Below are 18,517 nucleotides of genomic sequence, written 5' to 3'. Positions count from 1 at the left end.
ATTGAACAAGATCTCAACCCCTTTGAATCATTCATTATATAGATAGATAGATATGTACACACTGTCATCACGTATCTTTGACGTCATTTTATATTCCAACAGCTGTACCTAAATTTGTCTAAAGATTTATATCGAAGGTCTGGATTGTGGACATCCTCACATGGACATTTCCACAATACTTCTATCTCAACAGTCAAATATTTTTTTGTGACCTTTAAACTCAAGGTTGAAAGGTCAGACTGGACACAATTACACTGGTGGTCTCAGATATAATTCATTGTACAGTACACATCGAACACCTTTGTGGGAGAATATGAAAACTGGGACAGAATATCTAACACAGGATTAATCACCTCTCTTGACCTACATAAAACATGACAAATTAAATGTGTGATGACATGGTTTTTAACGCATTCCACCCCTGAAATTTCATAATGAACTATTCTAACCTTTGAATTGGAAGAGTTCAAATGTGTCTTCAGGGGTGAATGGGTTACTAGTTTATCTGCCATGTCCATGACAATTCAGCAATAAGAAATATACGGTCTTAAATTTTTTAATATTTTAATATAATGAATGTCTCAATTTACAGGGTTTTTTTAAGCTCGAAATAAAAACAAACTTAGTGGAAAACAAATCCAGGGAATCAACTAGTTGAAAATTTCATTAATACAGAATGTAATGTATGATCTGATAAGGGGATTTAGTCGATCTGGAACAAATAACATAAACATACAACTGTAATGTTCAAATTAAAAACATTGAAGTCTTCTGTTGAAGAATGATAATATATCTGTATGTAAATAGCAGAAAATACTGCCTGAACCATTCTTTGGTTCATATATATGTAACGTTATGAAAAGTATATATTATGCTAATGAATATGCATGTGCGTGAGTATATCCATGTGTAACGATCGCGATTTGTTGTATTCTTTGATGTGACATCTTCAATCCAGGTTAAATCGCGATCTCCTACATAGGAAGTGCACATTTATACGCAAATGCATGAATCCTTAGATCAAAGTTTATCATGTATATTATATACTACAGATGTAGCGACCACATCTGCGTTTACCTGGTGACTTTTCATCCAGATTCCATTATGTAATATTGTAATTTCTAACCTTAATGTTACACAGTACGATTTTAATCACGATCTCTACATCTGGCTTTATGTGCAAATTTATTTGATTCAATACATTAGTGCAGAATAACTTTGTCAGCTCAGGGGATGAAAAGTACTTTTTTAAGACAGATGTTTTAGCTCTCGACTAATTGTCAGATGGCACATGAAAAAAAATCAAAAGTTTGTAAGCATGAAACAATATATATTTGAAGCTTATAAATGATATAAAATGAAAGAGAGAGATATTGCATTGCAGGTTCCTTTTAAAAGGCAACAACACGTTCAAATTTGGTGCCAATTCTTTGCAGCATAAAATATATAATAATTGACATAACATTTATAATGCCTTGATAGTGAGCTAGACCATCGAGACAGAATATCTACACAGTAAAGGTTCCAACACCTAAAACCACTAATCTCAAACTCTACCAATTCAAACTCTACCACACAACATCAAAATACAAGAGTGAAATATTATTCAGACAAAAGTACTGCTTGATGTCGAACAATACATGTCCGTCACATGCCAAGCAGCTTTCACTTTTAACTTTCATCATGTAATAAAATGTTGTACCTTAAAACACCTTTAGTTTGAATTTAACTGCAATACATGTAGGTAATGGAGTTAAGTTCTGGTACCAGAAATGGACAAAGGGCCATAACTGTATAAAATGGGATAAAAAAAAATCCTACTACAATATAGAACACAAAATATAAAGCTTTCTTGAAATACAAAGACATGGCAAGATTAGTGAACTCAGGTGAAAAAGTAAAGAAATCATGCTGACCAGAAAAACCTTGGTACTGAAACTGAACAAAGGGCATAACTCTGTATATAGAAGCATAATACTCAACTTCAATATATACCCAACACTCTGTGTCAAAAGTTGCATAAGCTTAAAAAGATTTGGTGAATATAGGTGAAATAGTCTGGAAGCTAAATTGCTCCATAAAGTATTTCGTACCAAAACAAAGGGACATAACTCTGTATTTAGTCGGACACATACCTGGTTTCAATATGGAACACTCTATTATCCCAAGATACAAATTCTAGCGAACTTTGTGAACATAGCTGATATAGCAAAGAAGGTATACATAATCAGCTGGACAAAGTTTGTTTCAAAAAAGAAAAAAGGGCCATAACTCTGTATATAATGGAACACAAGATATAACTTCAGTATGTTGTATTCTGCCTTCTAAAGACACACTAGTAAAGCAAGTTTGGTGAACGTAGGTGAAATAGCAAGAAAGCCATGACCTGGTCAAACTAATATGAAAAGGCAAAGCCTTAAAAGAGCAAAGCTTTTGTTGATCTCTGATATTTACTGACTTAGAATGAGATAATTTTAATACTGCTTTCAGGATGAGGCAAAACAAAATGTATTTAAAGTTGGTTAGTCGAGGGATAACAATAAAACACGAGTGCCCAAGGGCCTTAGTGGTCACCTGAGTTATATCATAGGTATTGGTAGCTTTATTTTATTGTTTAGATGTGATGTGGAAATCAGCATGTAAACTAAGTGAAATACAATACTTGTCATGTCATCAAAGGATAAGAATTTTAAAATATTTGTAAATGTTCCCTTTGGGGCCCCGCTTTAACCCCTGGGGATGGGGCAGGAATTCCAAGTTTACAATGTGATACCATCATCCAACAAANTAAACTATAGTAAACTTTACCATCTCCCCAAGGGAGAACGGATAGCTCGGGGGTCCTGAAATTTACAATTTAAGTAAAGCCCCTGATGATCTTTCCATCCATGCAGAGAAAATGACTGTAGTATAGGACTCCGAGTCTGGAGAAGAAGATTTTTGAAAAATTGGTTAAATTTCCCTTTGGGGCCCCGCCGTAGCCCCTAGGGTTGGGGTAGGAATCCCAATTTTACAATTTAAAACCATCTTCTTCAAGGATAATTCTCACCAAGTAAGAATAATTTCCAACAGAAAAATTGTCAAAATATACCCAAAAGTGTTGTTTCCCTATATAAACTATAGTAAACTTTACCCCCTCCCCAAGGGAGATTGGATAGCTCAGGGGTCCTGAAATTTACAATTTAAATAAAGCCCCTGATGATCTTTCCAGCCATGCAGAGAAAATGACTGTAATACCTCTGCGTCTGGAGAAGAAGATTTTTGAAATATTGGTTAATTTTTCCTTTTGGGCCCCGCCCTGGCCCCTAGGGTTAAGGTAGGAATCCCAATTTTACAATTTGGTAGCCTCATGCATCTACCAAGGATGATTCTGACCAAGTTTGAAAAAATTCCATACGCTGGTTCTTGAGAAGAAGTTGATAATGTAAAAAGTTTACGGACGACGGACGACGACGACGGAAAGTGATTGGAATAGGTCACTTGAGCAAAGCTCAGGTGACCTAATCAACTCTAATGAGATTAAGACCGACATTACAATAGGGGAGATCGGGCAAATTTGGCCCATTTTTATCAAAGTCCGATCCCGGAAGTATGGCAGCACGTCCGTTTTTGAACATTATTTAATTTTCCCTGTCGGATGATCGGATGACCGATCGAGCCCGGCAATGGGATAAGTTCGGACAGACATTCGGCCCCATTGGAACTAGCTTAACTGTGACGTTATAAAGCCTGCAACGTCAGATTTTATTGCCAATTCTACGACTTTTTATGTGTTACATGGGCCGAACTTGCCACAGTATCATTGGCCGAAACTGTCCGGGCCCAAATTGTTATTTAAATAAATTCTTACAGTACAGCAATATGGTAGTGAGTGCTTGGCTTTGCTTTTATGTACATGCATATCATTTGAAGCTGTCAGTGTGTTACACGTTTGACCGTAAAAAAATAGCAATTCTGTTTACAGAAAGTTCGCATATCTAGAAGCGAGATCATGATTTTGTTTCTTCCCTCTGAAAAGTAATTTCACGGGGGTTTTCTCCGGATACTCCGGCTTCCTCCCACATTAAGAATAAAATCCTCTGCGTGTTTCCGTCAGGTCACAAAAAGAATGATTGAAATAAGGTGGGGAAAAAACTGTTTGGTAATTGCTATAGAAAAAAGTGCATATTACATATTTGACGATAAGTCTATTAAAGTAAATGTATAGAGACGTTAGTTAAAAAAATAAAATTAAAAAAAGAAAACATTGTAATACTTTGATGTAACTGAGATTGTCGTTATATCGATATTTAGAATTCCTGTTCCATCCTAAAACACTGAATTGAATCAAAAGTTTTGGAACTGAGGTTTGACAGGTAATAATGCCAAATACAATTAAACAGTTTCTGTCTCTAACTAGTTTTAAATCGGCATGCGTTGTGAAAAAGTAATACGTTGCTGAAAAAGGGCATTGGGTTCGTTGTCTGGAAAATTATTGTTGATTTCAACATAAATGAATTATCCATTGTTTATTTTATGAGTGGTGATTCATACATGGATTATGTAAAGACTATAACCAGACTTTAAAAAAATGTTAATTATTTAATTCATACTCTCAACAAATGGAAATCAAAAGCAGATGAAATTTTAGAGGATGAAAAATAAATGTTCACGTTGACCTATTGGTTTAATGCGGCTCTTTTTGAAAATATCTCCCGGTAGAAATATTAACAGAACCTGGTTGATGACAAAATAGGACCTTCATAAAACATCCCCGTTTTTACGTTTTTTGCCTGTGGCAAAAATGAAATTAAAAAGTCATGAAGCATCGACTAAGAGATAAATGCAACGGCCAGCAGTTCAAAGATTTTCCGGTTATTTTTCATCCTTCCGATTAAACCCATGAAGGCCGATGGAGTGTGACGTGATTGTGATGTTACAGTATGATAATTTCTGAACGACGTTTCATGTCTGCTAGTATCAAAATTTATACGATAGATTTTTTTGCACTCAGAATGTATATTAGTTTTTATCTACATAAACAAGTAATAAAACATGAAGATTGTTTTCACTATATGACATGTTCATGTATGGGTTGAAACACAATTGTCTTTGCTTTAAGGATACACTTCCGATTTCCTCACTGGACGTCTAATTCCGGATGAAAAAAAAATTAAAGGCAAGGTGTAGAAAGGGGAAGGAACTCTGTTTACGCACGCATGTGTTAACCATTAAAGGGCTTCGCTCGGGCACCAAAGAGCTACGCTCTTAATACCCCCACTAATATGCTCCAATTAAGAACTAGCTGTAGGAAAAATTCTTTTGAGAATATTATTAAACAAACCAGAGATGGTGTCAAAGCCACACAATGCTTGCCTGTTTGAAAATTTCCCATAGGAGCCTGTTTATACATCTAATTCACCTTTCCTGACCACTCAAAAATATATCATTACACTAGTCTTATTTTTTTATAAACCATTGCATTTTAGTCTGACCCAAACAGTATTTAATCAATATATTTTTCTATAAATATGATATTGCCATCAGTAAATGATATATGGGTAGATAAAAAACATAAGAAAGAAAATATTGTTTGTAATGCTGATATGCTCTTAAACTGTTAAGATCAAAACTTGCCAAAAATTGAATTTTTTTATTAATAAAGTAATTTTTTAATTGTGCCTTTGCTACATCAAAAGTATAGCCCAAAGGAACCTTCATGACAAATATCAGCATCCTTGTACGCATATTGAATGAATGGCAAGCTTCTAAATAACTTGAACCAAAAACTGTAACGTTGATGTGCTACAAAAATGTAAAGTTCAAAACAGGTCAAAATTAAAAAAAGAAAAGAAATTATTTATAAATTTTAACTTAACTACATCAATAGCATACCCTACAGGAAACTCAATGCCAAACATCAGCATCGTAGTACACATATTTAATGAATGAGAAGCTTCTTAATAACTTGCAGGTAAAACTTCAACGTTGATGTGCTTCAAAAATGTTCAGTACAAAACAGGTGAAATTGTTTCAAAAGTTGTGAAATTATTTTTTAATTTTAACTTCACTACATCAATAGCATACCCCACAGGAACCTCCATACCAAATATCAGCATCCTAGTACACATATTTAAAGAATGACAAGATTCTAAATAACTTGCAGGTAAAACATTAACATTTTTACGATGACCCTGACACTTATGCCAGGGGTATCGCTATAGCTCTCTGTTTTTCGAACAGGCGAGCTAAAAACGTAACTCAACAAATTGGGAAGGTGACTCAGATTTATTTACTTTATTGACACTCCTCAATATAAGTGTTATGTGTATCAAGTCTAGTGCTTTGGGAGGACTATAGTGTGAACAATGTATGTCTACTCACAATTCTACCATGTCTTCAATGTGAGGACACTTTTCATTGGATAATAACCATGCATTATTTAGGGGATAGTACGTTGTTTTGAGTGGATATACTGGCGATTAGAACATGAAATTTAGGTTTGAACTCGAGACTGATAGGTCTTTCAAAAGTCGGTCATTTGGCCCCGCACATACTGGCGAGCGCTTGATCAGTATGTTGACGAGGCGGAATATTTGGATTGTTCGTGAACGTCCTGTTACCAAAGTTTATACGACACATTTGAATTAATATTGACAAAGTTCTTACATTTCCATGTCAGCATGCATACTAATCTGTGCTTATCGACAAAATCGGTGATTATTTGTATAGATTTGTGAAGAGTTTTGTGTAAATGCATATCACACATGTGAAATGTTTCATTTGATTTCGGATCTAAGTAGATGCCTTCACACGCATGGAACGAACGTTTCAGTAATAACTGGAGGTAAGAACAAGAAATGTGTACTTTTTATTTTTAATTCATTCAACAAATACATTTCATCGGTTGTTTCTGTTCTGTTGCCTACTAGTCTTATCAGCGGGATTTCGCTAAGAGGCGAGCTTGACGCCATATTGTTTTGGTTTGAAACGGGGCATGGCTTAAGTGCGATGGGAGGAGCTTAACATGATTGATCATGATTCTATCGCAGATTAGAACATGGTCTGTATCCAATCAAAACATGCGTTGCAAACGAATCGTGTTATAATGGATGATAGATCATGCATGTGCATGTGACATTTTCCAACAGACCAATGCTCTTCCATATATATACCTCCCTCGCAGATGTAAAAAAGTGAGCAACGGAGCTGGTTTCCTTTGTCAAACACATTTAATTTTGTATGTACAATTTGTATTTGAAGATTTGCTACCAAACGAACGAAATGTTTTTGTTAAATCTCTAGATCTACTTTAAACCAGCAGTGTCAAGCTAGCAATCGGAATGTTCCACTGAATTTTACGCTGATCTGACTTGAAAAAGCTGTTTGTGAATTAGCTGTTAAATGCTGATTTCAAGTGTTGACAAGCAATTTCGATAGATTGATAAAAACATCCGGTATAAAGCATGACATCAGTGACAATTGTTTATTGTCTGTTGCGACTGAAACTTAAAAAAATCCTTCCCAAATATGAATTAGGTTTAATAGACAATATAGGACAACTACACACAGCGTCAGAAATTATAAAAACGTGCAGCTTCTTGTAAAATGAAGACATAAAGGCATCACATGACCAATATAGGTCAGCTTGCTTATTATTGGCATAGGAATGCTGAAAAGACACAAAAAAGACTTACATTACATTTCACTTGGTAGAATAGATATAATCAACATATGTTTGTATATTTTAGTGGAAAATATAACTGGGGGTAAGAAAATGTTTGAAAATTATCAACTCTGGCTGGAAGTGGCCTCATTACTTGTATTTTCCTAAATTTTCTCACTTTCGTTATACATGTACAAATGTATGTGTATTATCCACCATAAAACATGCACATAAGTTGATTATTTCTTAATTAGACAGCTGGACAGGTAGACAATGCAACCTGATTCCAGTACCTCCCACTCTTAACTTCATAGCGAGGAGTATAACTATTGTTCATACCCAGACAGCCAGCCAAACAATGCTACACCATAATACATACTGTCAAAGATGAGTATAACAATACAACACCTGCAAGCCACTTTCAGATACAGGTACATGGCATACCATTGGAAGACCACAACTTTTAGGATTATTGTGAATCTACAACCCATAGAAACAGTACAAGTTACTAGTGATATAAAAGTCAGTAACGATTGATGCAAGCTACTGGATCTACAGTACATCAGATACAATCTGTAACAATAGGATGTATATATAGCTCCTATCAGGCAATTTGAGGATATCTGTATCATAACGCAAACAAAATTATCTGTTTTCAAAGCAACATGGTAGTTTCTCTTAAGGATCCTCATAGCAATGCCAAATTCCGTAACTAAGTGTTCGAAACTGTTTTTCCAGCATGACTATAAAGCTTTAATTGATGAATAATTTCTGAAAAAGAAAATCATAATTTGCTGGACTTTTATGAGAAATAATTAAGATGAAATAAACAAATTATAATCAGTGTTCTGAGTGTAAACATTTCACTGGGGCTGGACCGGGATACCTGGACTTACTATTGTTATACTACTGCTCTAACCAATTGAGATACCTGGTCAACAGAATTATCCTGGCCCATAAATGTGTTACAGTTTAACATCCAAACAATACAACATATACAGAGATTGAAACAATTTGCACAAAAATATACTGAAAAAGTATGGAATTTAAAAGAATCAAGAACAACAGATACACACCACACTGACAAAGAGGGATTTTTAATAGCTCAACATGTTCTCAGTACCAATTCAAAACACACTTATAGCCTGAGCAAAACCAGCTTATAATCCAAATCGTAACCCATACACCCTCACCCCTTTGACCTTCATTTGACCTATTCCTTAGCTCTCTCCCATCCGTTAATCTATCAGATACACCCATCCCTGTCTTCTTACACGTACACCGATGTATCCCTACCAAGAAAGTGACCAATCCCCTTACTACATCCTAGACATCTACAGATATATAATATAACCCTATGCTGTAGATGTCTAGGATGTAGTAAGGGGATTGGTCACTTTCTTGGTAGGGATACATCGGTGTACATGTTAGAAGACAGGGATGGGTGTATCTGATGGATTAACTGATGGGAGATATATAATATAACCCAATGCGAGGGGGCCACAGTGGCCAAGTGGTTATAGCGTCTGACATTCTGCTACCACTAGCCTTCCACCGCTGGGTCACGGGTTGGAGGCCTTCGTGGGGCAGCCCCCAGGTACTGGCCGTAGATAAGTGGTTTTTCCCCAGTAACTCCGGCTTTCCTCCACCACCAAAACCTGGCATGTCCTTAAATGACCAGAGCTGTTAATAGGACGTAAAACACAAACAATCACAATACAACCAAATGCACTGAACATTCTTCAGGATTAATTGTCATACCACAAAGTCAACCAGAGATATTTACCTGGTAACACTAGTCATGATATTGTCATACCACAAAGTCAACCAGAGATATTTACCTGGTAACACTAGTCATGATATTGCTTAACAAGCAAAGAGTCTCTAATGATACCTATATCCTGTTCAACAGTCTACAGATCCTAGATGACATCAAGTATAGTGTTCCCTGTACAGGATATCCCTGTCATCACAGGAATGCATCAAAACTCACCAATCATTACCTATTAGTGCCTTACTTAGCTAGGAACAGCTCTTCCTGGATACATCACCAGTGCTACTGTTGTGATCAAAAGTTTCCAAGGTCATGACCTTGATGACATAACAAATCTGTATCACTAAACCTAAAACTGCAGTTGTTTTTCACTGTTCCATGCTGTACTTGGTTTGGTTTGTTTATGTTTTACGTCCTATTAATAGCTATACTCATTATGGGGATGTGCCAGGTTTTGGTGGTGGAGGAAAGCCAGAGTTTCCGGAGAAAAAACACCCACCTACGGCCAGTACCTGGTGACACCCTACGTAGATCTTGAACCCGCGACCCGGTGGTGGAGACTGCTGTACACTGTAAATACTGACACTCGGTACGGATACTGCTGATGAAGTCATTAGGCAACTGTATGGTCATAAACAATGACAATGGACACAAACACAGCTATTGCAGTCGGTCATGGGACAGTTCCTTTTATTTCCCTATTGTAGTTTGGTTCCAATATGTTTTTATTTATGTGGCATTAAACACTTTTTTGAAAGTAATTACTGTAACATATGGGTTTTCTTTTAAGTACCGTTATGTTTTTTGTCCCTTTCACCCACAAATTCAACATGCACAATAATGGTAAAATATATATATTTAGGTAATTTTCAAACAACAGAAGGCCAAATTCTACACTAGCTTGGTAACTTTGTTTTAAAAGCGAGAATTAAATAATTTGATGCCACCATACTAATACAGTCCATATCTACATTACAAATACATCCACTAAATTTGACTCCTTTGAGGTATAACAAATACACAAGGTATATGTACCTGTATTCGTATAGAGATTCATGACTATATCCATTGATAGATTTAACGGGTTAAAGGTTGTCTCATACGTACCTAGCACTTGTATATTGATATCTGTTTCACTGGAGCAATTACATGTGTAAAAGGTTTAGCACTAATGTACGAAATGTCATTGATATTAAATTGGTTTGTGCAATTACAAAGATTTTCATAAACAGCAAATTCGACCTTGACCTTGAGTGCAGCACCCTCTTACAACCAACGTCGCTGAAAGTAAACATTTGTATGAAGCCTCACGGATATTATTCATCACAAAATGAAGTCCCCAGAAACGATGAAGACTTTCTAAAAATGTCTGCTGTACCTGCCCTACTATACCTTACACGTGTTCAACGACCCATGAAGATCATTTGGGAAATAAGCAAGTTGACAGTATATAGATTTCAGCAGTATAAAAGCGAACATGAAAACATTTGAAATCAAGTTGATATTTCCTAATTAGCATATGTACTGACCTCTTCAAACGGCTGCATTGTTGGCTTGTTTCACCATAGGGACGATAGTCATCACGGTAACATCTAGTCAGTATAAATTTCATCAGTGATCGAGTGTGAACTTCATGGGAGCGTTACCATATCCTCAACATATAATGATACTTATTGGATGCGTGTAAGACATTAAAACCAATGTGGTTGGTAATCATAAGTAGTTCCATATTAGGAGTTAACATACACATATGTTTAAATAGTTTATATCTCCTTTAAGATCCAAACCAGCCAGTAATGAAAAAGAATTTCCTCAATGAGTAAGGGAGTTTCCGTGAAAAAATACCTCGATGCATGATATGATACTATATATAGATTTGGAATTTACAATATTTGGAATCGGGTGAAATGACATTTAGGTAAATTCAAACGTCAGTAAAATTTAACACAAAGTACATGTAAAAAGAAACCTTAATGAGAATGAAAACATTTTTGTGTAGCAAATGTTATCTTATTCCGAACTGAACGCTTCCATTCTCGGCTCTGTTATAAAGGTTTTCCAGGGGTTGCATCATCCATCATTTTCTAAACAAAATCAAATTTATTTATTTAAATATCCTTTTTCCATATACCCGGTTGTACACTTATTAAACTTATGTTTCTATGAAACAACTTTCTGTCAAATATGATTTTTTTTTAAAACATAACAGATGAAATAGGGAGAAAATATACTATTAGACATATTTTTCACACTGTAGTCTGTACTGGAAACATGCATGTACTAATTAAGGAGGGGAGGGGGGATAATAATCATATGAACAGACTATTTTTTTTTTCATTTTGACATGTTATTTTCCCAGACATTTACATAAGTGTCTGATTCAAAGCTTAGGCATTTAATGTCACCTGAGGACAGCATTAACATTGTCAATTAGTGTACAGTGCTGTCTGTCACTGCATATCAAGTTCTTTGATTTTCCTTCTCTGTGTAGGGTCTACATAGGGTTCAATAGTCTGCATTTTTTAGAGGTCTATATATCAACTCCGACTTGTATTATTACAGGAATCAATAAGCACACAAACTAGCCATTGAGGGACTATTTACACCTGGTTTTATACACGTATAGCGGAACTAGACTGGGTTGATTGCCAGCAACCAGGTAGCTCAATTCAAGTCCAAATTTATAGAAGAATGATATACAGAAATTGATGGACTTTTTAAAACAAACCTCAAATAAGAATGCCTTCATCATGGAGTGGTCGGGTGGCGCAGTGGATTACGCACTGGCCTTTCACCAAGGCGGCTGGGGTTTGATTCCCCGATCTGATTTGAAAGCTAGGGTATGGAGTCATCTGCCCGACCAAATGGGTTTTCTTCCGGTACTCCAGTTTCCTCCCTCATTAAGACTACCTAACATTAGTGCCAACAAGTAAATTGATATCAGTTGAAACAATTTGTTTCATAATTGTTGTAAAATAAATGAAGTTTATATAAAAAACAAGAAACCGCCAATGGCAATATGGCCGGATGGCTACAGTACATTTTCATGTAAAGCATCCTTTAAGATACTTAGCCATGAACCTCATAATAAAACACTGACCAGCTTTGACAAACACCAGCGCATTGTGTGAAACAAATTGTTTGAATACACAGAAGTTTTAGTAACTGTCCCAGACCAATCATTTCTTTGTGAATGCCTTAATTCTTTTTACAAGGAACATGCATCTGTGCCAGTATCTTTTCCTTTTACATTAAAATTATGATGTACTTTTTTACCCTTTTAAAATGATATAGAAAACAACATATATAAGTTTCTGTTTTAAATCTATTTGGTAAGGGACTAGTTTGTCAGTTGGCACAAAATTTAATTGGCTATGTGGTCGATCTTTACTGTTTACCCTGACATTGATCTACTGTGCCTATCTGGGTCAATCATGGTTTGCTTTTAGATCCCTCAAATTTTGATGCTGAATGACCTTTTTAATTGATCAATTATAAATTTAAATTTTCCAAAAAACAAAAGTAAGATTCAATGAATGACCACATCACTAAGTTTACTCAGTATTTAACTATACTCTATTTATGCATAGATTGGAATCAATTTTGTCTCAAGTAGATTCAGAAACATCATAACTTTTGATAATAAATATTTCTACTACAATATATAGCTGGGTGTTATTCAACTATTACCAAACAGTCAACATATGAATAAATGTTATACAATATACAGTCAATACATAACGATTAAAACAATGCGAAAAAATAATGTATGTCCATTTATTTTCCTGTTTCAGCATATGATACATTTATGCATTTTAAAATCTACTTTATACAAAAAATGTTCTTAAGATTCACAATATGAAGTTCAGATTGAGTTTTTAAAATGTTTTAAAACGGTCATTCAACTTCCTGTTTGGAAGCAGTCTATGAATTTCTCACAAGGAATCACTTACAGGTTTTGAGGAATTTATTATATACATTTATTGAATGAATACTTCTATAAACATGACAAAGTGTCAAAAGGATTTGGCAATAAAAAAATGTGTGCTGTGATTATTTTTAATTCCAGGTTAAAGCACTCTGTAGACCTAGTAGAAGTGCCAGAATTAGCATATCAATAAAGGAGTGAGTCCGATGTCACTAACATGCTGTTTGTAGAGGATTATTGGCCCATCTGATGTCACTAACATGCTGTTTGTATAGGATTATTGGCCCACCTGATGTCACAAACATGCTGTTTGTAGAGGATTATTGGCACACCTGATGTCACTAACATGCTGTGCGTAGAGGATTATTGGCCCACCTGATTTCACTAACATGCTGTTTGTAGAGGATAATTGGCCCACCTGATGTCACTAACATACTGTGTGTATAGAGGATTATTGGCCAACCTGATGTCACTAACATGCTGTTTGTATAGGATTATTGGCCCACCTGATGTCACAAACATGCTGTTTGTAGAGGATTATTGGCTCACCTGATGTCACTAACATGCTGTGCGTAGAGGATTATTGGCCCACCTGATGTAGCATATCAATAAAGGAGTGAGTCCGATGTCACTAACATGCTGCTTGTAGAGGATTATTGGCCCATCTGATGTCACTAATATGCTGTGTGTATAGAGGATTATTGGCCAACCTGATGTCACTAACATGCTGTTTGAAGAGGATTATTGGCCCACCTGATGTAACTAACATGCTGTTTGTAGAGGATTATTGACCCACCTGATGTCACTAACATGCTGTATGTATAGAGGATTATCGGCCCACCTGATGTCACTAACATGCAGTGTGTAGAGGATTATTGGCCCACCGGATGTCACTAACATGCTTTTTGTAGAGGATTATTGGCCCTCCTGATGTCACTACCATGCTGTTTGTATAGAGGATTATTGGACCACCTGATGTCACTAACATGCTGTGTTTAGAGGATTATTGGCCCACCTGATGTTACTAACATGCTGTGTGTAGAGGATTGTTGGCCCACCTGATGTCACTAACATTCTGTTTGTAGAGGATTATTGGCCCAGCTGATGTCACTAACATGCTGTGTGTAGAGGAGTATTGGCCCACCTGATGTCACTAACAGGCTGTGTGTAGAGGATTATTGGCCCGCCTGATGTCACCAACATGCTGTGTGTATAGAGGATTAGTGGCCCACCTGATGTCACTAACATGGTGTTTGTAGAGGATTATTGGCCCTCCTGATGTCACTAACATTCTGTTTGTAGAGGATTATTGGCCCACATGATGTCACTAACATGCTGTGTGTATAGAGTATTATTGGCCCACCTGATGTCTCTAACATGCTGTGTGTATAGAGGATAATTGGCCCACCTGATGTCACTAACATTCTGTGTGTAGAGGATTATTGGCCCACCGGATGTCACTAACATGCTGTTTGTAGAGGGTTATTAGCCCACCTGATGTCACTAACATGCTGATTGTAGAGGATTATTGGCCCACCTGACGTCACTAACATGCTGTGTGTAGAGGCTTATTGGCCCCCCTGATGTCACTAACATGCTGTTTGGAGAGGATTATTGGCGCACCTGATGTCACTAACATGCTGTGCGTAGAGGATTATTGGCCCACCTGATGGCACTAACATGCTGTTTGTAGAGGATAATTGGCCCACCTGATGTCACTAACACGCTGTTTGTAGAGGATTATTGGCCCGCCTGATGTCACTAACATGCTGTGTGCAGAGGATTATTATGCCACCTGATGTCACTAACATGCTGTGGGTAGAGGATTATTGGCCCACCTGATATTATTGGCCCACCTGATGTCACTATCATGCTTTTTGTAGAGGATTATTGGCCACCTGATGGCACTAACATGCTGTTTGTAGAGGATAATTGGCCCACCTGATGTCACTAACAGGCTGTTTGTAGAGGATTATTGGCCCTCCTGATGTCACTAACATGCTGTTTGTAGAGGATAATTGGCCCACCTGATGTCACTAACACGCTGTTTGTAGAGGATTATTGGCCCGCCTGATGTCACTACCATGCTGTGTGTATAGAGGATTATTTGGCCCCCTGATGTCACTAACATGCTGTTTGAAGAGGATTATTGGCCCACCTGATGTAGCATATCAATAAAGGAGTGAGTCCGATGTCACTAACATGCTGCTTGTAGAGGATTATTGGCCCATCTGATGTCACTAACATGCTGTTTGTATAGGATTATTGGCCCACCTGATGTCACGAACATGCTGTTTGTAGAGGATTATTGCCCCACCTGATGTCACTAACATGCTGTATGTATAGAGGATTATCGGCCCACCTGATGTCACTAACATGCAGTGTGTAGAGGATTATTGGCCCACCGGATGTCACTAACATGTTTTTTGTAGAGGATTATTGGCCACCTGATGTCACTAGCATGCTGTGTGTAGAGGATTATTGGCCAACCTGATGTCACTAACATGCTGTGTATAGAGGATTATTGGCCCACATGATGTCACTAACATGCTGTGTGTAGAGGCTTATTGGCACACCTGATGTCACTAACATGCTGTGTTTAGAGGATTATTGGCCCACCTGATGGCACTAACATGCTGTTTGTAGAGGATTGTTGGCCCACCTGATGTCACTAACATTCTGTGTGTATAGAGGATTATTGGCCAACCTGATGTCACTAACATGCTGTGTCTAGAGGATTATTGGCCCACCTGATGGCACTAACATGCTGTTTGTAGAGGATAATTGGCCCACCTGATGTCACTAACACGCTGTTTGTAGAGGATTATTGGCCCTCCTGATGTCACTAACATTCTGTTTGTAGAGGATTATTGGCCCACCTGATGTCACTAACATGCTTTTTGTAGAGGATTATTGGCCACCTGATGTCACTAACATGCTGTGTGTAGAGGATTATTGGCCACCTGATGTCACTAACATGCTGTATGGATAGAGGATTATTGGCCCACCTGATGTCACTTACATGCTGTTTGTAGAGGATTATTGGCCCCCCTGATGTCACTAACATGCTTTTTGTAGAGGATTATTGGCCCCCTGATGTCACTAACATGCTGTGTGTAGTGGATTATTGGCCCACCTGATGTCACTACCATGCTATGTGTAGAGGATTATTGGCCCCCCTGATGTCACTAACATGCTGTGTGTAGTGGATTATTGGCCCACCTGATGTCACTACCATGCTGTTTGTAGAGGATTATTGGCCCATCCGATGTCACTAACATGCTGTGTGTAGAGAATTATTGGCCCACCTGATGTCACTAACCTGCTGTGTGTAGAGGATTATTGGCCCATCTGATGTCACTAGCATGCTGTGTGTAGAGGATTATTGGCCCATCTGATGTCACTAACATGCTGTGTGTAGAGCCTTATTGCCCCACCTGATGTCACTAACATGCTGTGTGGAGAGGATTATTGGCCCACCTGATGTCACTACCATGCTGTTTGTAGAGGATTATTGGCCCATCTGATGTCACTAACATGCTGTGTGTAGAGGCTTATTGGCCCACCTGATGTCACTAACATGGTGTTTGTAGAGGATTATTGGCCCTCCTGATGTCACTAACATGCTATGTGTAGAGGATTATTGGACCACCTGATGTCACTAACATGCTGTTTGGAGAGGATTATTGGCCCACCTGATGTCACGAACATGCTGTTTGTAGAGGATTATTGGCCCATCCGATGTCACTAACATGCTGTGTGTAGAGGATTATTGGCCACCTGATGTCACTAACATGCTATGTGTAGAGGATTATTGGCCCACCTGATGTCACTAACATGCTGTGTGTAGAAGATTATTGGCCCACCTGCATGTTGAACTTTCAAATAGGCTAGGTATGTGTATGTTTACACATCAAATCTGTCTGTTTGCCATCTTTTTTAAGTTGATGGCATTACATCATAATGTGACCTTTTTGTTTGCCAGACTTTAATCAAACAACTGATGCACTAAAACTACATTAACAGACAGAATAGATGATAATTTTGGTCGTGACAACGAGAATACAGTATCTGAGTAATGATGCAGGGATGAACTTAAGATGACGGATGTGTAAAGAGGGACCGTCTTTTTCCGTGGTGGCATCTAGCGGAACAGGGGAAGATAACTGACTAAGATTTGACATTTATTATTGGCTCCCACTGGTGTTCAGGTTGTTTTTATGAAGCTTAATCATGTTTATCTTACAGTTATAAATATAAAATGGCTAAACATATAAGAATATGACATTGTATACACTTGAGACAATCATAATGGTTGGTTTATTTGTTTCTGTTCCTTTCACTTTTCATTAAGTATTGTGTTAGACATTGAGTCGATTAAGGCCCGGAACAATTCTGATAAAGCTCTGATATCCTATCTCAATATGGGTTGTAAACTGTACCTGGGCTATCATATTTCTATGCATAGATACACGAGTTGACATCAAACATTCACTACAGGGAGATGAAATAAAGTTTGACTGTACATATATCACTGCACAGATTTGTATGAATCATTTCACTAAAAGAACAGGAGTTCATTGAAGTGTAGAGCAATTTAAATGTCTTAATGACATAATATATAATACTTAATTTTCCAGTGGTAACAAATTACCTCACGACAGCCATTATTTTCGGTTACCTTATCCTTGCAGAATAAATGCATCAGCACAATGGCTTAGGTTCGAGCTATAATGGCCGCTTTGAATTCCTAACGATGACATTTATGAACATCTATGTTATACAGCAGCTTCTGACATGTACTACACTAGTAAGGTTTATGAGGTTGTTGTAAATATGTTTACGCTGACTGTATTATATATACGAGTCCAGTGTTCAAACTTGATGGTAAACCTATATCACAGTAAAAATCAGTGTACTGGTCTATGTTAATCTTTTACTTCACATACAAAGTTGTCTATGAAGTAACTTCCTATAATGTGTGTGATATTTAATGACAAGTATAGCAGTACCTGGTAAGCAAAAAGAGTTTACTTTTTACTCATTTTTATTCCTGTTTTACATTATAGTATTACACACTTTGCCTTGATTTGATTTAACTCATTCACCCTTGAAGACACATTTGAGCTCTTACAATTCAAAGGTTGGAATACAAGTGTAGTTCATTATG

The 18,517-nt window shown here is 37.1% G+C and overlaps 1 protein-coding gene across 2 annotated transcripts in view; it reads right to left on the bottom strand.

The window, feature by feature from the left end:
• Positions 1–18,517, bottom strand: part of LOC110441973 (hexokinase-1-like) — a 62,034-nt gene that overhangs the window by 38,162 nt on the left and 5,355 nt on the right. The window contains exon 1 of one of the 2 annotated variants that reach the window (XM_021485307.1): positions 10,949–11,210. The exons of the other annotated variant lie outside the window; for it this stretch is intronic. Coding sequence (XP_021340982.1) covers positions 10,949–10,966 — 18 coding nt within the window. The 5' untranslated portion in view covers positions 10,967–11,210. Of the gene's footprint in view, positions 1–10,948; positions 11,211–18,517 lie in introns of those variants that run through there. 2 annotated transcript variants of the gene reach the window in all.

Source organism: Mizuhopecten yessoensis, unplaced genomic scaffold (genome assembly GCF_002113885.1).
Source record: "Mizuhopecten yessoensis strain PY_sf001 unplaced genomic scaffold, ASM211388v2 scaffold716181, whole genome shotgun sequence".
NCBI classification, from domain to species: Eukaryota; Metazoa; Mollusca; class Bivalvia; order Pectinida; family Pectinidae; genus Mizuhopecten; species Mizuhopecten yessoensis.
This window is presented reverse-complemented; position numbering and strand designations above follow the sequence as displayed.